At 39.4% G+C, this 25,186-nt stretch overlaps 1 protein-coding gene across 7 annotated transcripts in view; it reads right to left on the reverse strand.

The window, feature by feature from the left end:
• The window catches only part of tbc1d5 (TBC1 domain family, member 5), a 518,645-nt gene that overhangs the window by 434,488 nt on the left and 58,971 nt on the right, over positions 1 to 25,186 (reverse strand). For 3 of the 7 annotated variants that reach the window (XM_060824877.1, XM_060824879.1, XM_060824880.1), the window contains one exon: positions 2,097 to 2,164. The exons of 3 other annotated variants lie outside the window; for them this stretch is intronic. In XM_060824877.1, coding sequence (XP_060680860.1) covers positions 2,097 to 2,099 — 3 coding nt within the window. In that variant the 5' untranslated portion in view covers positions 2,100 to 2,164. Of the gene's footprint in view, positions 1 to 2,096; positions 2,165 to 9,290; positions 9,426 to 25,186 lie in introns of all 7 variants that reach the window. One more of the 7 variants, XM_060824882.1, reaches the window with a different exon arrangement.

Below are 25,186 nucleotides of genomic sequence, written 5' to 3' on the forward strand. Positions count from 1 at the left end.
CTAGTAACTGGAACTGTATTAGCTACATTCTCAAACTGCTTACCAAGACGACTGGCACAAACTTATGAATAATTTAAGAATGCATTTAAAATATTGTGTATTCCAGGCTGAAAGAGGTGACTATGAAAAGAAAAAGACAGAAGTACTGTCAGTACTGTTGAATTCCCCTAACACTGCATCCCACTGTTTGAATTGTCGAATTCAAGTTACATTGCAGCCCTGTCAGTGCTGTTGAATTTTCCTTACAGTGCAGCCCCATTGTCAGTGTTGTAGAATTCAAGTTACTCTGCAGCTGCATGGTCAGACCTGATAGTCAAGAATTATCTAATTACTTGCGATTGCTTTATATTGAATATAGGAGATAGGATGTCGTGTTGAGATTGCACAGGATGTTGGTGAGGCCTCTTCTTAATGTTGCGTCCGATTCTGGATCCCCCCGATTGGGAGGACATTATTAAGTGGAGAGAGTTCAGAAGATATTTACCAGAACATTACTGGGAATGGAGCATTTGAGGTATAAAGAGAGGCTGAATAGGCTGGGACATTTTTTCACTGGAACATAGGAGGTTAAGAGGTCACCTTATAGAGGTTGTTACAATCATAACGGGTATAGATAATATGAATGGCAGGTGTCTTTTCCCTATGGTGGGGCATTTCAAGACTAGGGGGTGTCTTTTTAAAGGCAAGAGGAGGAAGATTTAAAAAGAACATGAGAGGTTTTTTTTTACACACAGAGTGGTTTGTGTGGGAATGAATCTCCACAGGAACTGGTGGATATGACTACAGTTACAACATTTAAAAGACATTTAGATAAATACATGAATAGGAAATGTTTGGAGGAATATGTACCCAGCACAAGCAAGTTGGACTGGTTTAGTTTTGAATTATGGTCGAGATGAACAGGTTGGACCAAAGGGTCTGTTTCTGTGCTGAATGACTGCATGCATGCATGGTTTATATATTTGTCATATGCCTCAGTCAATTTCAACAGAAGAATTACATCATATTTTATTGCAGGATTGTTCATTTTGAAGGCAACTGAAAAGATTAATATCATTTGGACTGAAATCCTATTATTGTTAAGTCTTGCTTATCCCTAACTTTATCTGGCAAATTCAAAGCAGCATTAACAGGACGCACTATAGTAACATGACAGCACACCAGTGGTGCAGTTAAGAAGCACTAGAGTTAAGTATATATCGTAATCTTAAATTAAATTCCTATCCCAATTCTTTTTTCATCAGTATTTAATCCTTAGCAAGTGCCTATCAAGTAGCAACAGTTACAAGCACTGTCCATTTACAAATATGTGAACTGGCTATAACCAAGATGCCAGGCTCAAGGAAGACTTTCTCCTTCCACATGAAAATTTACCAAATGTTATACATAATCACACTTTTGGCACAACCTAAACAGTCACATAAAATTGAAGAATTATTTGCAGTTAAATGACGAGAAGCTTTAACAAATGCACCAACTACAATCTAGGTCATTTTTTCAGAAACTGTAAATATAAAATCATAAACAGACATAAGATACTGAAAGTTTAAAATATTTGTTGCATGCAACATCATGTGGTTTTAGTGAATAATTAATTTTATAAAGAACTCTCACTCTAAAAAGCCAAAATCCAGAAATAAAGTATGTAGAGTTTGAGAAAAGAGCAGCCAGTTTTTTTAAAAAGCATCCAAACTCAAAGACGCCACCACAGCAGTGACATCAGGCTACTTTGATAGAAACTTCATTTCATTCTGCTCTATTTTTTCTGCAACTTTTAAGTTTCAGGTTCTGCAATGAAACATTTTCAAATCAGTTGTTGAGACTTTTATTGCACATTATAAAAATCTACATCTTAGGACGAAACATACTAAATTTCCAATCGCTTTTAAATACTCTTCAACATCTTATTCACACAAAGATGTTGAACAACATCATTTTGTATATTTTGATGAATTACATAAACTCTATCATACCATCAACATAATAAAGAAAAAGTGCAGCAATAATGCAAGTGGCACAATAAAGTTTACTAAGTCCCATAGAACCCCCAGAATGTTTTCAAGCAAAGGCAACCAAATTATTGAAATTTTACTTACCATTCAACTTACTTCAAAGAGCAATGCTACTTTAAGTGGAAATTGTACTAACGTGTCTCCATGGTTTGCTAAATCAAATTAAATATGAAAAACCTGATCAGCTAAAAAGCTCTGCTTTAAATAAATAATATCACTACAACATAATTTTCTAATTACTGCATATGCATAAAGCATTAAATCAGCTTTTTTAATTCAGTAGAAAACACAGCAGGAGACTTGGGAGGATCTGTTTTACTAATAAGACAAATTTATCACTTTCATTGTAATTCTTAAAAGATAACATTTACTTTTAAACATCAGCAAATACATAACTAGTTAAGTTTCACTTCAGTTTCAACCTCAGAATTTCAATCTCTCAGAAATTCCTTCCATTTTATATATCATGTATCATTATATATTAATGGTTTATGTCAATCATAAGTCGAGTGTGTGATATTGGAAAAGCAGGGCAGGTCAGGCAGCATCCGAGAAGCAGGAGAATCGACGTTTCGAGCATAAGCCCTTCATCAGGAATTATGCCCGAAATGTCGATTCTCCTGCTCCTCGGATACTATCTGACCTGTTGCACTTAGCGAGCACCACACACTTGACTCTGATCTCCAGCATCTGCAGTCCTCGCTTTCTCTTATGTCAATCATAAGGCAAGTATGGGAGAGACAGTGGGTGGTGTGATAGTCATGCCACTGAACTAGTAATCCAGAGGCAGAGGGTGTCTGGGTCATACATTCAAATCCCATCACAGGAAGTTGAATTCAATTCATAAATTTGAATATAAACTAATCTCTAATGATGGTCATGACAACTATCACTGATTTTTGTAATGATTTGGAGATGCCAATATTGGACTGGGGTGTACAAAGTTAAAAACTGGCGTTCTGTGATTTTTAACTTTGAATGTTGTAAAGATTAGATTAGATCCCTTACAGTATGGAAACAGGCCTTTCAACCCAACAAGTCCACATCAATCCTCTGCAGAGCAACCCACCAGGACCCACTCCCCTACCCTATTTTTACCCCTGACTCATGCACCTAACACTATGGGCAATTTAGCATGACCAATTCATCTGACCTGCAGGTTTTTCGATTGTGGGAGGAAACCGGAGCACCCAGAGGAAACCCATGCAGACACGGGGAGATTGTGCAAATTCCACACAGATAGTTGCCCAAGGCAGGAATCGAGCCAGGTCCCTGGCGCTCTAAGGCAGCAGTGCTAACCACTGAACCACCACACCGTCCCAAAATTCCATCCAGTTCATTATTGTCATAGAGTCATAGAGATGTACAGCACGGAAACAGACCCTTCGATCCAATTCGTCCATGCCGACCAGATTTCCCAATCCAATCTAGACCCACCTGCCAGCACCCAGCCCATATCCCTCCAAACCCTTCCTATTCATATACCCATCCAGATGCCTTTTAAATGTTGCAATTGTACCAGCCTCCACCACGTCCTCTGGCAGCTCGTTCCATACATGCACCACTATCTGCATGAACAAGTTGTCCCTTAGGTCTCTTTTATAACTTTCCCTTTTCACCCTCTAGTTCTAGACTCCCCCACTCCAGGGAAAAGGCTTTGTATATTTATCTTAACCAAGCCCCTCGTGATTTTATAAACTTCTAAAAGGTCACCCCTTAGCCTCCAACACTCCAGGGAAAACAGTGACAGCCTATTCAACCTTTCCCTATCGGTCAGATCTTCCAACCCTCACATCCTTGTAAATCGTTTCTGAAACATTTCAAGTTTCACAACATCCTTCCGATAAGAAGGAGACCAAAATTGCACACGATGTTCCAAAAGTGGCCGAACCAATGTCCTGTGCTGCCGCAACATGATCTCACAATAGTCTGACCAATAAAGGAAAACTTACCAAAGGCCTTCTTCACTATCCTATCTACCTGCAACCCTATTTTCAAGAGCTATAAACTTGCACTCCAAGGTCTCTTTGTTCAGCAACACTCCCCAGGACCTTCCCATTCAGTGTGTAAGCCCCACTAAGATTTACTTTTCCAAATGCAGCACCTCGCAGTTATCTAAATTAAACTCCATCTGCCACTCCTCAGTCCATTGGCCCATCTGATCAAGATTCTGTTGTAATCTGCGGTAACCTTCTTTGCTGTCCACTACACCTCCAATTTTGGTGTCATCTTCAAACTGACTAAGTATACCTCTTATACTTGTCCTTTAGGAGAGGAAATGTGCCATTGGGTGTGGCCTTCATGTGACTCCAAACTAACAAATGTACCTGCGTTCTTAAGTGTTCTAGCAACTTAGTTTGGGTAACAAATGTTAGCTTTGCCAGCAACACCATATCCCATGAAAGAATGAATAAATGTAAAGAAATTACACATTTAAAAGTGCCAAGGAGATGATATTGTTATTGCTTAAATTTTAAAAATATTAATCTCATCACTTATTTCGTCATCACTGACACAGTCATGAACAGCTTACACCTAACTGAGTACTTTGCTAAGCTGTATCAGAGGACAATCAAGAGTCACAACAAAAATAGAAATTGCTGGAGAAATTCAGCGAGTCTGGCAGTAACTGTGCAGAGAAAGTTCCGGTGACCCTTCCTCAGAATTCTAAGACCTGCTGAGTTTCTCCAGCTAAATGATGATTTGAATAGTATAACAACTACAATAACACCATACTCCTTTGTAATAAATTACATCTTCAAAGGGGCCAATGCTCATCAAGCTAATGCTGGCAACTCAGCACGCATTATAAAAGATAAAATTAATAAACAAGTATCTAAGGCTCAAAGTGCATTTTGTTACAATTTGTAACAAACATAAGCAAAATGGGTAACACAAACTGGTTTTCAATTGAAGGATGATATGGTAATCAGACGCAGTTAGTCTGGTCATTCATCATGCAATCTTTTCCAAAGGAAACACAATGAAGTAATCACGAGATTAGTTCAAGAAAAGTCCTGCATGATTTTACAATCAAACTGCCTTGTTTGTCAATACAACTGTCTCAATCACATAACCAAGCAACCTCTTCCAGTTAGATTAGATTAGATTACTTACAGTGTAGAAACAGGCCCTTTGGCCCAACAAGTCCACACCAACCCGTCGAAGCTCAACCCACCCATACCCCTACACTTACCCCTTCACCTAACACAACGGACAATTTAGCATGGCCAATTCACCTGACCTGCATATCTTTGGACTGTGGGAGGAAACTGGAGCACCCAGAGGAAACCCATGCAGACACAGGGAGAATGTGCAAACTCCACATAGTCAGTCGCCTGAGGCGGGAAACGAACCCGGGTCTCTGGAACTGTGAGGCAGCAGTGCTAACCACTGTGCCACCCAGTTGTTGATCGCCAAGTTTATTAAGAAATGTTGATAACTAATCCCAAACTAGATGCTATAACCTCAAGTCTGTGAACTTTATCTGTTGCCATCAAGTATCCAAAACCCTTTGTTTGAGTTCACTTAATTTGTTTTGCCTCCCATATCTCATTTAAATTGAAACCACTTTTGAATCCATTTAAGGCTATAGTAAACAGATTTTTGGTTTTTCAGGGAATAGAGAGATGTGTAGAGCAGTCAGAAAAGGCAAGTAGAACGTCATGATTGGCTATGATCATTTTAAATAATAAAGCAGGTTCATTGGACCAAGTGGTCTATTGCTGCTCCAATGTCTTGTGTTCTTGTAGAATAATTGTATTCTGGAAGGTGATCATGAGCTTGAGGTTACATATGATTTATCTGACTACATGACATGCAAAATCTGACAGATCCCGGAAAAAGAGTCATTTGAACAACTATTTCGATCAGAGACAATATGAAAAATAACCCCATAGCCACAACTCTGAAACTGGAACTTGATACCAGAGCATACCATAATATCCCATAGAGACCAACCCACCCAGCAGATCGTTCTTGAAAATTCTAAAGAAAATACGTACCTAAAAAATAATTCTCTGTAACCAAATAATGTTAAACAGATGAAATATGGTGAAATTGAGATTTGACCAGATACAATCCGAATCAAACGTTAACACAACCAAACAAAAAACGTTACAGTACATCACAGAAACAGATAGTCCTGCTGCCCTCTGGTTGTGCAGTTGTAAAACGCTGCTGCTGATCTTTGATAACCATAGAATGACTGAAGTGGGTATTATGCATATTAAGAAACACCCTCCAATCAGACACAAACAACATGTTGGAAAAATTCAATAGTCTGACTGCATGTGAGGAGACAAAAAGCATAATTTAACATTTTGAATTCAGTATTACTAATTTAACTGAAAAAAGATGGGAATATGAAAAGAATTCTGTTGTGACAAAGGGGAACAAGTGGAACATCAGGGAAAATGGTGAAGAAGATTTGCACGCAAAGGTTTCATAATATGACAGCCAAAGGGAGTAGTAATGGTTGTAGAGAAGAGCCAAAACATAGATCAAGAGGGGGAGTGTTTGCAGAATATAGCTCAGCTCTAAATAAAAGCAAAAACATGAAATCTATGTATAGGTAATGGGGAGGGGAAAATATCAAAATGGAGAACCAAGTTTGAGTTTCACAACTTCAATCAACAATGTTAATTTTACAAGGCTGTAAAGTGCCTAAATAGAAAATAAGGTGCTATCCCTGAATTTGCATTGGACTGCATTGGAATACTGCAACATTCCTGAGAGGACAATGTCTGATCAGAAAAAATGAGATTGCTTACATTCTATTATTGTGAGTGATAATATGCAAAGCTAAATTATGGTGTTGCAGTCAAATATTGAAATTCTTGAGGCCATTACTGAAAGACATGAAAATAACTTGACAGCAAAAGAGCAAAGGTTTAGGCAGCTAAAAGAAATTCTGCAAACCCACAATACCCTAAAGTTTCTCAGCAAATTATCTTAATGCTCTTTATTCTCTGATTTTTGACTTTGAACAGGATACAAGTTGGCATGCTGGCAAGGGGCATTTGGTTGAGAAGCTGCAAAGTGTACAGGTTATAAAGGAGACCCTCCTACCTTTAGTCAAAAACTTTAACAGCACATATTTCAAATAAAAGAACTTGTAAAAGGAAAAAATGATGCAATTGAATTTAGACAGCAAATTAGTGAACCGCAGATGCAGGTTGCCATTGTATCACAGTCATAGAATGGTTTACTAGAGCCTAACAACAAGCTACGAGAAATGCTAGAACATTTAAGAGGAAATATGAAATGCAAGAAGCCAAGCGGAACAGGCATAACAGGAAACTGAAAAACTAGTGAAAGACAGGCGCACACTATGATTGGAAGAAAAACAGAAGCTGCAGAATGGTAATGCTGAGCTTGAGTGGAAGTAGCACCAGACTAAAATAACTTTAGCTCAGAAGAGGAGACACTATTTTATCACTTAAGCGATATAATGAATTCTGTTTTGAGAGCAGAAAACAAGCTATAAAGGATTCTTAAAAAGTTTTCAGTCTCGTCAGAAAATGTGTTTTTTAATTTTCTTCACCTGATTTTCTGTGTGTTTAAACTAATGGAAACCATTACATTGATTATATAGAAGCTTTTTTTAAAGGAAAGGTTTTTGAATTGTTGAATTATTACAGTATAATTTCAGAACCATTGTGGTCAGATGTTCAAAAACATGCAGCTCCATTTACAACAGATCCTATTTCAGCTTGTTCTAGTGGAGTAGAAGCAAAAGGGATGGTGTGTAGGGGAATAGAGACATGGTTTGATTTCCAGTTGTGGGAAACTTGAACTGAGTCTCTCATTCAATACTGTCTTTGAACTGAATCCATTTAAAAGTAACTAGGGCCTTTCCTACAGTGTGGAAGTTGCACTTTTTTTCAAAAAGAGAATTAATAAATACTTTTGAAGGGTGAATAAAGTTTGTAGAAATGTGAGCTTATTTAAATGGCCTGTCCTTTTAAAAGCGTAGGAAAAATGTGCCTGTGGGGGAAAAAAATTGTTCTAGTAATTTCTATAACTGTTTGTTGATATAACCATAAGTTTAATTATTCTGATGTCAATAAAGTTTGACTGCTTTCTAGGAACCTACCTTTGTCACACTACATAATGGTAAGTTCACAGTTTGACTAAAAACACAAAGGCGAAAGGAAAAATTAACTGTTGTTGATTGGAAGTTCTGAGTAGATTAGATTAGATTAGATTCCCTACAGTGGGGAAACAGGTCCTTCGGCCCAACCAATCCACACCGACCCTCCGAAGAGTAACCCACCCAGACCCATTTCCCTCTGACTAATGCACCTAACACTACGAGCAATTTTGCATGGCCAATTCACCTAACCTGCACATTTTTGGACTGTGGGAGGAAACCGGAGCACCCAGAGAAAACCCACGCAGACACTGGGAGAATGTGCAAACTCCACACAGACAGTCGCCCGAGGCTGGAATTGAACCTGGGACCTGCTACTATATGGCAGCAGTGCTAACCACTGAGCCACCGTGCTGCTCCATTTTGTTTTATAAGTGATTAAATATTTGAGATTTCTTAATATTGGATGGGCTTTCGTGAATGGAAGTGTTTGTTTCTTTATTCATTCATGTACGTGTGTTGTCATCCATTTAATTGTCCTTGAATTAAATGGTTTGCTAGACTGTCAAAAGGCAGTTCAGAATCAAACACATTGCTGTGGTCTAGCATCTCATGTTAAGCAGAGCTGATTAGGCAGATAGGTCTCCTTCCCTAAAGGACATGACTATATTCTAGTGAAAGCTGATGTAGCTGTTTATATTTTTATTTAATTTTGTTTGATCATAGTTGTTGATGTCTGCCTCTGGTGAATGTAAGGGCAATGGTGTGGATTGGGGGCATGGGTCTGTATTGGTGACATATGGGCATAGTGAATGGATGTGAGGGAAAAGGGCTTGAGAGCCTGATGTATTAACAACACCGGGCAAAGTTTCTGAGAATCAGATGGACTGTTTAAAAGGATTGCGTGTCCAGAAAGTCATATCACAATACTACAGCCTGTGTATTGAACTGAAAATGTATCAGTTCAGAGCAGATGAATATGATGAAAAATATGTTCAATGAAGCTGCGACATTTGCGTTAAAAAGTTTAATTATTTTGAACTTTTGTGAACAGGAGAGGTAGCACTTAGAAACACAAGATTAAAAACACATACTAAATAAAAACCGAATGTACTGTGGATGCTGTAAATCAGATAAAAATAGAAATTGCTGGAAAAGCTCTCCTCTGAATAAAGTCACTCAACTCAAAACGTTAACTCCGATTTCTCTCCACAGATGCTGCCAGACTTGCTGAGCTTTTCCAAGATGGAAGGCAGGGGCTGATGGTGTTCCACAAGGATCATTGCTTGGGCCTGAGCTGGTCACGATTGATAAATGACCTGCATGAGGGAACCAAATGCAAGTTCATCAAGTTTGCTAATCAGCACAAAATTGGGCAGGATTACAAGTCATGAGGAGGATGCAAGAAGACTTCAAGATGATTTAGACAAGTCAAATGATTAGCTAAATACTTGGCAGAAGCAGTACAACGTGGATACATGTCAAGTTATACACTTGAGTGTGAAACCAAAAATGCAGAGTATTCATTAAATGTTGACATATTGGGAAGTGCGGATATATAGAGGGATCTGGGTGTCCCCGTACACCAGTCAAGGCAAGTGGACAGGCAGGTCAGCAAGAAATTCAGAAGGTGATTAGGATATTGGCCTTCACTATAAGACGATTTGAGTTCAGAAATTGGGGTGTCCAACTGCAGTTACACCGTACCTTGGTGAGACTCAAGTATTGTTAGGAGTTTCGGACCTCCTTACTGAAGAAAGGTGTCGTATCTGGAGTGCAGCAGAGGGTCACCAGACTGACAGCAGGGATTGCAGGACTGTCTTGTGAGGAAGTATTGGTTCAACTAGGCCTTTATTCACTAGAATTTGAGAGATAATTTGATTGAAATGCATAAAACTCTAATAGGACTGGACAGATTAGGTATTAGGTAAGGTGTTCCCCAGTTGGGGAATCTAGAACCAGGGGAAACAATCTCAGGATATGGGGTAGATCATTTAGGAGGAAAGAAATTTCCCTCAGAGGGTAGTGAACCTGTGGAATTCTCTACCACAGAGGGCTGTGGAGGTCAACTCACAATGTATTCAAGAAAAACTATTTTACAGGGAATTGACAGGTATAACAGAAAACAGGAATATAGTGTTGAGATAGAAGAACAACAATGATCATACTGGAGAAAGTTCAAAGGGCCAAGTGGACTAGTTTCTACACTTACACTTGTTAGATTAATTTTCAATGCTGTTAAGAAATTGTGAACAGATTCACCTGGTTCCTCACTCAAAATACATGTTGGTGCTTTGATCTTGGCTGAAGGTGTATACTGAATTTTTTTCAAAAATGTTGAATGTCACTTCATCCTTATTCACCTCAGTTATCCCAACAAATCTAAACTTTTATCTCCTGCGCAGGAAAGCATGAGGTTGAGCTTTGCATCTTCTTTGACCTTTTTAGAAAAATAAATGAATGCAAATCTATACTTTTATTACAACTTCTCAAATTATGTTTCCACTCCATTATCTGCCTAATTTATCCCAAGTGAAAAATGAATTTGTTTCTAATTCATATCGTTTTTGTGCGATTCACTCAGTTTTGTCTCTCTCTGGCATTAATTCAAACTCCATATATAGTCAACATTAATTCCATTTGAAAATTAGACTTTCGCTCAAAGACACGTGCTACCAACAATGTTTTGTCTTGTAGCTCTCAGACTTTTCAAATGCTGGAGTTTCTCAGTTCACACTATTATATTTTCTTAACATGTACAGAGCACCCTACAAGGTGGGGGGTGGGGGGGTGGGGGCAGGGGATGCAGTCTTGAATTTAATTTTAAATAATGAAGTCAGGGAGGTGGTTGAAGAATCAGACAGCGATCATAACTCCGTTACATTAAAGATTGTTATAGAAAAAAATAATAAAGATGGGTCCGATATCAAAGTTCTTAACTGGGGAAGGCTGATTTAAATAAAATCAGATGTGATTTGGCCCTAGTGGACTGGGAGCTAATAATTTTAGAACAATCTGTGTCAGACCAGTGGGGCATATTCACAAAGGAAATAGGAAGTGTACAGGATCAACATGGTGGGACTGCCAAATGCAGTAAAGTCGAGATATCAAGGGACGTACAAGAGAAAAGGGAGGCTTATGGCAAACTCTGAAGGCTCAAAGTAGAAGCCCTAGAGGAGAACAGCATGTGCAAGGGGAAATATACAAAGGAAATCAGGAGAGCAAAAATGGGGCGTGGCAAAGTAATGGCAGGCAAAACAAAGGAAATTCCTAAGCTATAAGTACATTAAGGATAAAAGTATAACCAGGGAAACAGTAGGGCACATTAAGGTCCACATTGGTAATTGTGTGCGCAGCCACAGGTAGGGTTCTAAGTGAATGCTTTGTGTCTATATTCACTAGGGAGAAGGGCAGAGTAGGTATAGAAATCAGGGAAAAGGTATGAGACACTTCAAGAATATTGGTTTTGACGGGGGAAGGCTCCCAGTGGTCTGGTAAGCTTAACAGTTGATAAATATCCAGGGTCAGATGAAATGCATTGTAGTCAGTTTGGTGCGGCAAGGAAGGATATAGCAGGGGCACTGGCAATAATGTGGAAATCCTCCGGGCCACAGGAGAGATGCTACAGGACTGGAGAACAGCCATTGTAATATCATTATTCAAGAAGGGAGCAAAGGATGAAACAGGAAACTAAAGACTAGCCAGTCTAACCTCACTGGTAGGGAAGTTACATGGAAGCAATTCTGAGGGACAGAGTTAATCCTCACTTGGAGAAGAAAGAAGAGTCAGCATAGCTTTGTTATGGAGCGATCATGTTTGAGCAGCCTGATTGAACTTTTCAAAGACATAAGAGGTGTATAGATGAGGACAATGCAGGTGACGTTGGTGGCTTCAGCAAGGCTATTGATAAGGTCTGACATAGGAAACCGACAGCAAAGATGGGATACTAGCAAGTATGTAAATTTGGATACAGAGTTTGCTGAATGACAGGAAGCAGAGGGTAATGCTCAAGGGATGGTTCTGTGATCAGCTGTTTGTAATATATACAGTTGGTTCTGAAAAAACACGATAGCTCCTTTCTCATGCAATCTCACGTTATAAGAAAATCGTGCATTTGTCACACCATTTAAACTAACGGGACCAGAATCATGTTATAGCCAATACAAGTTAGAAAAGTTTGCATTTTACAAATAACAATCTAAATTCTTCAATCGCGTTAAAGCCAAGTTGCATAGAAGAAATGCGTGTTACAGCAGAACCGACCATATACAGGTCATCCTGGTATAATGCAAATTGTCTATAACACAATTGACGAATTGTGGACGCTATTTGGATAACTCAAACTTTCTGCTCAATGAGTATAGCGATTTTCTATAGCAATCTTCTACATCTCAATTTTCTTTGGCAATTTTCCAAAGCACGATTTTCTACAGTGTGAGGTTACGAAGGAACACAATTGTCATGTTATAGAAACACAACCTGTAAACAATGTAGAGTTTAATATAATTTGATGCTGAATGTTATGTTTGTGATGTGTTGCTGACTGATGAATTCCTATTGTTGATCAAAAGAGAGATGAGCAGCAAAGTATAGGTCTGGGAAAAGTTATAAAATTATCAGTCTGCTGATAATTTCATAGATGATATGAAAATTGGTGGGGTGGCAAATAGTGAAAAAGATACTTTTAGATTTCAGAAGGATATTGCTACGTTGGTCGGATAGTCTGATCATTGACGAAAGATATGCAATCTGGATAAGTGTGAGGTGATGCACTTCAGCGGAACATACAAAGCATAATAAACTGTTGGACCCTGTGAAGTATAGAGGAGCACAGGGGCCTTGATGTGCATGTTCACTGGTCCTGGAAGGTAGCAGGACAAATTGGTTGAGAGGAGATATGATATACTCACATTTATCAGCTGAAGCACAGAGTTTGACAGCAGAGAGGTTATTCTGAAACTGTATAAAACATTGGTTTGGCCACAGCTAGCATACTGCGTGCAGTTCTGGAATCCACATTATAGAAGGGATGCAATGACACTGGATAGGATGAAGAGGAGATCTACCAGGATGTTGCATGGTCTGGAGAGTTTTAGTAGAGATTAAATAGACAATGGAGCAATTGAGGCGGAGGGGGAAATATGTCTGAAATGTATAAAATTATGAGACACAGACAGGAAGTAACATTTTCCTTTGGAGGAAATCTCACTGACTGGGATAGATCGGAGGGAAGAAGCATGTGGTTTAGAGAGGATGTCAGGATTTTCTTTCACCCAACAGAGGGGTAGAAGCAGAAGCCATAAGAACATTGAAGCAGCATTTAGATGTACACTTGCAATGCCAAAACATACAAGGCTATATGTGAAGTTCAAAAATGAGATTAGAATAGTTAGGTAATTGCTTTTCACAGATGCAGACTTTATGGGGTGAAAGGCCTTTTTCACCTGTAGACCTCTAGGACTCTTAGACAAGGATTAGAAACACATGGAGTTCGATGTCCATATATCAATGGTTAAAACATTAAATTCTGAACAGAGATCCTTGAAGAATTTACCAGCGTCAGCAGACTGATAATTTTATAACTTTTCCCAGGCCTATACTTTGCTGCTCATCTCTCTTTTGATCAACAATAGGAATTCATCAGTGAGCAACACATCACAAACATAACATTCAGCATCAAATTATATTGTTAAACTGTTGGTTTTACTGCCACAGTTATTCCAGATTAAACGAACTCCCCATGCATCTCTCACATTGTTGCAGCCCTGTTGCAGTACTGTTAAATTCAATTGCCTTTAACAAATTTTTCCCAAGCCCTAAAGGTCATTCCCTCATGCTGGAAAAAACTCAGGATTATTTCAGTTATATAAGTCATAAGGAATTAAATATCCATTATTTACATTTTAGAGAATAATAGGTCTGGAATTTCATGCACAAAGCTCTAAGAAAAAATTCCAGAGTAATAGAATTAGACTTATCTAGTTACTTTAAATCAACAGTCTTCATGTTACACTTTTGTGTATAACTGATGATCTTTATACAACAAGTACTGAAGCTGGATATCCTCTGACTGATCTTACCAAGACTCAAGTTTTCTATTTGTGATACAAAATCATGCAATGGTGTGCAACTAATATGGTCATCCTTATTTTTTTCTGTCATCGTCTTATCACAGCTAGGTATAACTCAAACTATCCATAATACATGTCTTTCAATCCACTGCTGCCAGAGTGGAGGCTAGATTTTACAGAGCACAATGGTATTTGTAAGGACAGGAGTGTGCTTTTGTTGGGCCCAAAGAACCTTCAAGAAAGAACCCACCACCACCACCCTTGCCTCTGTGCAATAAAAGCTACAGTGCATAATAAACTAGCAAAAGCTGGAATGGGCCTAAAGGCAGGCCGATCAGTTGATGTTCCCCTTTTCTGCTGACAGCATGCATCCACATCTACTGCACATGTGTAAACCTTCAGAGCTACACAAGCATAGACTTCTGATACCATGCATGCAGAATGAAAAAGATGTGCTTTGGAATTATGTCTCTCATTGAAATATGTCTTGATGCTGAAAAGTTTGGGAACCACTGCATTAAGTATGGCTATTTTGCAAATCTGTATTTTCAATTATTTCAAACAGTAGCAGAAGATAAGGGAAATTTACTTTTAACTTTAAAACAAACATAACTAGTTGGAATAAAATGTGGAAAAAATGTAGCTGGGTGCCAGGTTTTCAAGTAGTTATAAAAAAGTGAATACAAACTATACGTTTAAATTCAGCTTTCAGATGATAAATACCAGTCCGGGTTTATGATAACATCAGTCCAGATGCCATCTATTCCAATAGACCTCAGGGATAGCACAGCAATAATAAAAATAAATAAATAATAAATGCAGCCAACACATAATTGACTTAATAAGTCAATCCCCCTTCAACATATACAAACAAGCTTTGGGAATTAATGAATTCAACATTTGTATTGTTGCATAAATGTATTGGGCGTTACCAGAACTGGGCCAACAGTAAATTAATGAATTCAATCTTGACAAATACATCTAATGCAGCTTTAGGTGCAGGATGTTTTGAACAAATTAAACAAAATAAATAACAATGAATCAAACCTCAGTGACAACTCACCAACTTAAAATTGTTCTTACTTTCTGTCACAAACATGCCACATCCACATTATAAAACATGATTACTTTGGGTAGGAGATTCAACATTTAAAAAGATTAATCATGATACCTTGGCATCAGATCTACAGGATTTAAAATTACAACTCCAGCAAATTATCTTTAAATTACATTCTCATTCATAACTTTATTGCCTCCAATTCAACTACTGAGTGCACTCCTGACTGGTCTTCTAAATTCCATCGGCCATAAAGTTGAGGTCATCCAAAATCTTGCTGCTACTGACTTACTCTGGAAGCACACTCATGACAGTGTGGCCAAATTCCACCACAACTCCATGCATAAGGTTAGTGTCAACACCACCATTGTAGCTCTATCAAACAACGATGAGACAGAATACAAGAAAGACATTGAATGCTTAGTGGCATGGTGTAAAGACAACAATCTCTTCATCAATGCGAATGAAATGAAGGAGCTGTTCACTGACTTCAAGAAACTAAGTGGAAGGCATGCCCCAATGCATCAATGGCAGAGAGATGGAGTTAAGAGTGTGTGTCAAGTTCCTGGGAGTGATAATCACCAGCCTGTGCTGGGCAAAAGTGAGGACTGCAGATGCTGGATATCAGAGTCTAGATTAGAGTGGTGCTGGAAACACTGGAAACACAGCAGGTCAGGCAGCACTCTGATGAAGGGCTTTTGCCCAAAACATCGATTTCCCTGGTCCTCGGATGCTGCCTGCTGTGATTTTCCAGCACCATTCTAATCGAGACACCAGTCTGTCCTGGTACATCCAAGACAATACAATGGTCAAGAAAGCACAATAATGTCTCTACTTCCTCAGGAGGCTAAGATAATTTGGCACGTCCCTTTGAACTCTTACCAATCATCATAGATGCATCAGAGGAAATATCCTATTTGGATGCATCACAGGTTGATATGGCAACTGGTCTTCCCAAGATCACAAGAAACTACAGAGAGTCATGAACACACACCAGTCCATCACGCAAATCAGCCTTCCATCCATTGACTCTATCTATACTTCCTGTGCCTCGGGAAAGCAACCCTCCCACCATAAGTTATACTCTCTTCCACTGGGCAGAAGATATAAGAGTTTGAATACACATGCAAATAGATTCGAGAAAAGCTTCTTCCCCGCTGTTTGAATGGACCTCTCAAATGTTACTTGTGATCTCTCTTTCTCTCTGCAACTTCTGTGGCTGTAACACTGTATTCTGCAATCTGCTCTGCTACTCTGATCCACTTTCTATTGTATAATCTGCCCGTATACCGTGCAAAACAACACTTTTTACTGTATCTCAGTACATGCAACAATGACTCAATTTTCATACTGCTTAGTTATCAGTAATCTATACTGCCTCCTTGTACAGCAGTGACAGAATTTAAAATTCTAGCCCTTAATTTCAAATCCCTATACCCATTGCTTTCAGCACCCAAAACCCTCAAATTATACACTCCCATTAAATTTTGGCTAATTATTCCACTCATGCAGAGGGTGGTACGTGTATGGAGTAAGCTGCCAGAGGATGTGATGGAGGCTGATACAATTGCAACATTTAAGAGGCATTTGGATAGGTATATGAATAGGAAGGGTTTGGAGGGATATGGGCTGGGTGCTGGCAGGTGGGACTAGATTGGGTTGGGATATCTGGTCGGCATGGATAGGTTGGACCGAAGGGTCTGTTTCCATGCTGTACATCTCTATGACTCTATTGGTCACTGTACCTTCAATTGCCTTAGCCCTTAAGCTCCGGAGTGCTCACAATCTGCATATTACTCAAGTTCCTTAAGCTACTCCTTCAAACCTAGTCCTTTGCCTAAGCTTTTGGCCATCTGATCTAATACATTTTTATGCGGCTCGGTGTAGTAATTTATTTTATGATGCACTTATGAAGTGTGATGAGATAATTCATTATATTAACACCACTGTTGTTTTACAGGTAGACAGCAAAAAATCACAAATTAGTAAAGAACATTTTATTTAACAAGCAGTTAGCTTGAGTTAAAATCATCAGAAGCAAAAAAGGCAACCTGATTTTTCAGCACGAGAAGCAAAGGTTAAGAAATCAAGAACTACAATTTTTAAAAGATGAACTTGAAATCAAAATGGCATAACTCTATATCATATGGATTTTGAATGCAAGAATAAGTAACTAACCAGGTAGAGCTAAAGAGAACATCAGCTATTTAAAAGCTTTTTACGAACAATTCAGAAGCAAAACTCAATCTTTCATCTATCCCATTCATCTGTCTCTCTGTTATTCATTTACACTTTGAATTTAAAAACAGCATTTTTCAGGGAAACAGGAAAAAAGTTCCAAAAGGACTACATTAACACAAGTGCTGATTCTAAAAGCCCATGCATTTGAAGATAAAACTTTGAGATCACATATGAAACTGTTTTAACAAACACTTGGACATATTTAATAAATGTCCTACATTTTATAACTTAAACTTCCATTCTAAAAATGTACACCTTAAACACATAGGAATAAAGCTATATTGTGTGCAGAGCTTTATTTGCTTACTTCTAGTCAGAGAAAAAAAATGCATAAAGCAAACAAAACTTGACTATTTCCAGAGGAAATCGGTCAAACTTCTTTTCCTCTTCAGTGAAAGTGTACATGTTCCAAACGCTTCCCTCGTAACCTCTTGGTGATTTTAAGAAAACTATACACTGAACTGTTCACAATCCAGAGCTTCGTAAAATATTCATTGTGGTGGAGGCTTTCTGATTAAACTAGATCTCACTATTCCTGATAAGGGAGCCACATTCATAACATGATCCGGCAAAGGACTAAATTTGTTTTTGGAACTGAACATAGTTTGAAATCTCAGCGACTTATAAAAAGAGAATAAAGGCACAGATCCTGTGGTTATGAACAAACAAATTAAACATTACTATACAAAGTTAGAAAAGTAAAGCAATCCATCACATATATGGACTCAACTTACACTCTAGCAATTTGGGTTAACATGAGATAAAGATGAATCATAGACAAAATGTGGTCAAACATCCTGCAGAACCCTGCAAATAAGATCAAGACACAACACGCAGATCATTCAGACACAGTCAACAAATGTTTCATTAAAAAGGAATTCCAATTCTTCATTTTCAAATGTCAAGCTTTGGAATTTCCTCACAAACCATTTCATCATGAACCGCATCAACAACTGTTTGCAAGAACTCATTCCACTGGATTTGAGACTGCACTCCAAAATCTAACCATAGGCACAATTTCAGCTCTTTTGCAGATAGCTAGCCTCAGTAGGTTGACATTATCCCCAGGATTTCTATGTTGTCTACTATCTCGCAGCTGCTTGAGGGTATCCTTTACCTCCACTCAGCCACAGTGAACTATCAATTGCATCCAGGGACTTCTGTTATTTTAACTTCCTGAAGTGCACGAACACGAGAACTGCTGGAAGCCATTTCTTTGCTTCAACATGCTCAGTTTCAAGCTGCATCTGTAACTATTTTTGCTGGGAGAAATTAAATCCTGATAAAACGAAACCAGAGAATATTCATAAGCTCCACCTATGTCCATGACAGCATAGCCTGCTTCGAGTAATTGTTTTTTTTACAGTCTTCCAAATTTGGTGGAATGCTTTTGACTAACTTAGCCTAAATCCCAAATAAACAATCCCTCATCTAGTGAAAGACATAGCAAGTTTTGAGAAGATTCGTAGCTCAGGTTGAAGTTCTGGATGTAGGTTTGCTCACTGAGCTGGATGGTTCGTTTTTGAACTAACCTTCCAGTTCAGCGAACAAACCTACATCCAGTGCAAGACATCACGTTCCCAGTGAAGCAAATCACTCCTGCTTTTCATAACTTCAACTTGCTTTGGATTCTATACAACAAATATGGGCAAGTTTCTAAACTGCCATTTGCTTTAGATTTTCCAGCATTCCCTAAAGCCCAGAATTTCAATTACCTTCTCTTTTTAGCTTTTAAACTTTTATAGCATTTATAAATACAAATTAGGTGCAGAAATGGACTATTTGGGCCTTTAAACGAGCTCTAGCACTTTATTAGATCATAGCTAATTTATCCCAGTTTTGGATTTCACATTCTCATCTCCCCAGCAAGGTTCACCTCCCATGCCTGACAAGAATCCATCTTAAAAATATTCAATGATCCCACCTTCTGAGGTGAAAAATTCCAAAGTGTCTAAACCAAAAAAAGATTATCTTTCATCTCTGTTCTAGAAGGGTGACCCTATTTTTTAAAACAGTGACACTTGGTACTAGACTTACTAGCAGTAAACATTCTTTCCATGTTCATCTTGTCAAGGCCATTCAAGATTTTATACACTTCGATCAAACCACTCCTCTCTCTAAGCTGTAATGGAAACATGCCCTGCCTATCCAACTTTTCCTCACAAAGAAATCCACTCATTCCAGGTATCAACTAGTAAACTTCCTCTGAACTGCCTCCAAAGCACTGACAGCAAACTGTGTTTTAACCAGCACGCTTGATAAAATGGCAATGATTATATATCTGAAATACTGTAAGTTTACTGCATTAGCGCGATCTCCACAATGGCCAAGTAGGCAGTTGATGGTATGAGTGGGAACGCTCTCTGCTGATAAGTTTTATTTAAGACGAAGTACCATTATTATTGAAGTGATTTAAGATGTAAAGGGAGTATAACAGTAATGTGTATACCATCTGCATTATGTTTTTAGGTACAGAAGCAATCATCCCAACATCCACAAATGAAGGTGCATCAGAACCTTATTTCAACGAGCCAACACACACAGCAGCACAGAGGAACTATGCAGAGCAGAGGAAAATCACTATACTGTGTATTCAAACAGAATGGGTACCCAATGAACACAGTCCATCGATTTCTCAGCAACAAACCCAAACAAGCAGACAAAAAATGCACTCAGAAACCCTAGCCACTCTCCCTCACATCAAAGACAACTGGGAAACGACTAACAGACTACTCAGAACTCTTGACATCATGGCAGCCCACAAACCCACCAACACACTAAAACAGCATCTAATGAACTTGAAAGACTCTATGCAGACAACAAGCAAAACTAATGTCATTTACAAAAACCTTGCAAGAACTGTAACAAATACTACATTGGACAAACAGGCAGAAAACTAACCTCCAGGATACAAGACAACATGATCCCCTCTCACTAGTATCCTTACATACAAATGAGGAAGGACACCACTTCGATTGGGACAACATGTCCATCCTAGGATAAGCCAATTAGAGACATGCACAATAATTCCTAGAAGCATGGCATTCCAACCAGAACGCTTCAACAAACACATTGAGTTAGATCCTATCTACCATCCCCTGAGAAAAAGAACAGGAAATGACATCATCAACCCAAAGAAACCTAAACATATAAATAGAAAGCAGGTATCATGTACACTGCTTTGTCTGAAGGCCCACTGAAGATGTTACCTAATAGGAAGACAAAATGTCTGGAAATGAACCTTCCAGCTCAGCAAGCAAACCTACATCCATATCACATTTCATCTGCAAAGTCAGAGTCAAACCAATATACGGCACGGAAACAGACACTTCAGTCCAACTCGTCCATGGCGAACAGATATCCCAGGATTTGAGCTATAGGGAGAGGCTGAATCGGCTGGGGCTGTTTTCCCTGGAGCATCAGAGGCTGAGGGGTGACCTTATAGAGGTTTATAAAATCATGAGGGGCATGGATAGGGTAAGTAGACAAAGTCTTTTCCCTGGGGTGGGGGAGGGCATAGGTTTAGGGTGAAAGGGGATATAAAAGAGACCTAAGGGGCAACTTTTTCATGCAGAGGATGGTACATGTATGGAATGAGCTGCCAGAGGAAGTGATGGAGGCTCGTACGATTGCAACATTTAAAAGGCATCTGGATTAGTGTATGAACAGGAAGGGTTTGAAGGGATATGAGCCGGATGCTAGCAGGAGGGTCTAGATTGGGTTGGAACATCTGTTCGGCATAGACAAGTTGGACTGAAGGGTCTGTTTCCGTGCTGTACATCAGTATGACTCTATGACTCTACAATTATTCTAAGAAACTTGTCTTTGACAATCATAAAACAAGCTACATTGCAAGCATCAAGGGATAGATTGGGGTATCTAGCAGGTGCTGTAGTTTATCACAAAACCATCTGAAATAATTGGAAGTGACAACCAGCAGCTCCACAAATGATTTATTAGTCTTTCACTCAGCTTCCTTGGGGCCAGAATAAATAATTCACTGAGTCAGTGTCTTCAAATCATCAATTCTTCTCCATGTATCCAAAATGCATTAAAATCCAGTGGGTGTTTTATTGCTTTAAAATGTAATACAGGGACATTTCCCCCTACTTAACAGTCTATCAAGGTTAAGCAGTCACACAAAAAAGCATGTTATATATTATACAATCAACAGAGCCATCTAGAAAGCTAACAATTTCATTGTCACTGAGCTTCAAATAATTCTGCATGAAAAGCTGGAGAAATAGTGCAATTAGTACAGCAAACCCACATTAAAGGGGTACACCCAGAATGCAAAACTTCATTCTCGATTTAGTTTTGGATTTTGTACTGCACATGCAAAATAGATTTGAATTTTTAAAAGTTACACAGATCTAATCAAATAAAGGAATATAATTTTAGTAATCAACACTCAGATCCACTGAATTTTAATTGAAGGTAATCTATTTATTGATTTTAGAAAAGGCACACAGAGTGCATGTGTATCAGCACCCACTTGTATCATGTCACTTACAAATAACTATATCCAGTCAAAAGCTTCAGCTGCAGCTAACCTGAGGTTTTTGAAAACATTACTTCAACAGTGGCATGATTTCAAAGTAATTTTACAACCCTCAAACAGACAAAGTATTAAGCCCATTGTAATTTCAAAACTGCGCGGGGAACAACTTTTAGCCAGAACAAACAAACCATTTTAACAGAATCATGAACATGAGATACCTTAAACCACATTCAGAAAGTGAATTGTCAAATCTGTTTACAGAAATTTGTCAAGCATATTAGATTTTGGCTTTTGAAAACATGAAATATGTTGGAACAGGAAAGAAATATTTAGAGGAAAGAAATTACATTTGAGGAAGTCATTCGCCTGAGCATCTTCCAAACATTGAATCTTAACAGTCAACTTTAAATCTATCTTCCTAAAATAAACCCAAGCCAAATCCATACTTTTAAAGAGAAAAGAAAAAATCATTTTGTCTGATTATTTTATCAAATTAGCAGTCAGCTTTTTACAAATTAGTTTATAGGGAGGCAGTGACAAAATATTGACGTCACTGGATTAGTAATCCAGAGTCCCAGGCTCATGTTTGAAACCCACCATGGCAGTTAGCGAAATTGGAATTCAACAGAAAATAAATCTTGAATTAAAAGCCATCTAATTGTGACCATATAAGTAAAACTGAAGGCAATGTCTTACCAGATCATAAAGTTGCTCTCTCATCAGAGTGAGACAGACAGTTGATGGTTGTGGTTTAACCTGAGCATCATTTTGCCTTAGATGCATACAGAGTTTGAGAAGCAGAGTCCTTCATGGTAATTTCAGCCAGTGTGAGAACTAAATCTGTGCTGCTGGCATCACTACATCACAAACCAGCCATCCATCCAACTGAGCTATCCAATCTCCATGGTGGCAAGGTAACCATTGCTGATTCTCAAGTAGTTATGTGGTTCACTGAGATCTCTTACGGAAGGAAAGCTGTCGTCCTTACCTGGCCCAGGCTACTATGTTTCACCAGACCCACATTTAATACACCCTCAGAAATGGCCAAGTAAGCCACTCAATTTCATCACACTCTTTATAGACATATGAACATATTTGCAGAAATAGACCATTCCGTCCCTTGATCCTGCTCCACCATTCAATAAGATTATAGCTGATCTGTCAGTATTTCAGATTCTACATTCCCATCTACACCTAATTCTCCTGCCCAACAAAACTCTATCCACAATGGGCGATTCAAAATTACATAATCTTCAGGAAAATAAAATCTCATCGCTATCCTGAAAGTGCAACTCCTAGTTTTAAAGCAGCCTTATTTCTGGGCAAGAGAAAACAGTGATTCCATATACACCTTGTCAAGTCTATCTGGGATCTTGTAAACTTAAACCACTTTGTATTTCTTTCTTCAATAACTGCAGTGCAGCCTGTCAAATCTGTTTTGAAATGTACCCTATTCATTCCAGGTGTCAATTAGTAAACCTTCACTGAACTATCTTCCATGCATTTGCATTGTTTGTTATGCAAAGAGACCAAAATTGAACATAGTATTTTGGATATGATCGCATCATGCCAGTATAACTGAGGCATAGCTTTTATTCATTGATGGTATGTTGGCATTGTTGGCTGGGCCAGAGAGTATTGCTTAATCCAAGTTGACAGTGAGAAAGTGGTGATGAATTGCCTTCATAAACCATTGGCAACTTCCTTGTCTTCTTCACAATGTACTCTCCTACCTATCTTGGTATCATCTGGTAATGTGCATTCTTTTGCTAATCTTAAAGTCACTGTCGCAAATTATACTTATAAACTGAGGTCCTGAGATACACTGCTGTGGGATTTTGTCCCTCACATCCTGCCAGACAAACTCAAATGACTCATTTTTCTGCCTGCCAGCCCATCTTCAACCCAAGCTAGTAAAGAGCCAGACATCAGTAAGCGTTTTAGGAGAAAGTGAGGACTGCAGATGCTGGAGATCAGAGCTGAAAATATGTTGCTGAAAAAACGCAGCAGGTCAGGCAGCATCCAAGGAACAAGAGAATCGATGTTTCGGGCATGAGCCCTTCTTCAGGAATGAGGAGAACATGCCAAGCAGGCTAAGATAAAAGGTAGGGAGGAGGGACTTGGGGGAGGGGCGTTAGAAGTGTGATAGGTGGAAGGAAGTTAAGGTGAGGGTGATAGGCTGGAGTGGGGTGGGGGCGGAGAGATCAGGAAAAAGATTGCAGATTAGGAAGGTGGTGCTGAGTTCGAGGGTTGGGACTGAGACAAGGTGAGGGGAGGGGGGGAGGGGAAGTGAGGAAACTAGAGAAATCTGAGTTCATCCCCTGTGGTTGGAGAGTTCCTAGGCGGAAGATGAGGCGCTCTTCCTCCAGCCGTTGTGTTGCATGCCATTCCATATTCCCAATTCCTTCGTCTCCGCCGCATCTACTCCCAGGAGGACCACTTCCAATACAGAACAACCCAAATGGCCTCCTTCTTCAAGGACCGCAATTTCCCCCCAGACGTGATCGACGATGCTCTCCATCGCATCTCCTCCACTTCCCGCTCCTCCGTCCTTGAGCCCCACCCCGCCCCTCCAATCGCCACCAGGACAGAATCCCACTGGTCCTCACCTACCACCCCACCAACCTTCATATACATATCATACGTTGTCATTTCCGCCACCTCCAAATGGACCCCACCACCAGAAATATATTTCCCTCCCCTCCCCTCCCTTATCAGAATTCTGAAAAGACCACTCCCTCGTCAGGTCCACACCCCCCACCAACCCAATCTCCACTCCCGGTACCTTCCCCTGCAACCGCAAGAAACGCAAAACTTGCGCCCACACCTCCCCCCTTACTTCCTTCCAATGCCCCAAGGGATCCTTCCATATCCGCCACAATTCACCTGCACCTCCACACACACCATTTACTGCATCCGCTGCACCCGATGTGGCCTCCTCTATATTGGGGAGACAGGCCGCCTACTTGCGGAACGTTTCAGAGAACACCTCTGGGAAACCCAGACCAACCAACCCAACCATCCGTGGTTCAACACTTCAACTCCCCCTCCCACTCCACCAAGGACATGCAGGTCCTTGGATTCCTCCATCGCCAGACCATAGCAACACGACGGCTGGAGGAAGAGCACCTCATCTTCCGCCTAGGAACCCTCCAACCACAAGGGATGAACTCAGATTTCTCCAGTTTCCTCATTTCCCCTCCCCCCACC

The sequence above is a fragment of the Hemiscyllium ocellatum genome, chromosome 5 (genome assembly GCF_020745735.1).
Source record: "Hemiscyllium ocellatum isolate sHemOce1 chromosome 5, sHemOce1.pat.X.cur, whole genome shotgun sequence".
NCBI lineage: Eukaryota > Metazoa > Chordata > Chondrichthyes > Orectolobiformes > Hemiscylliidae > Hemiscyllium > Hemiscyllium ocellatum.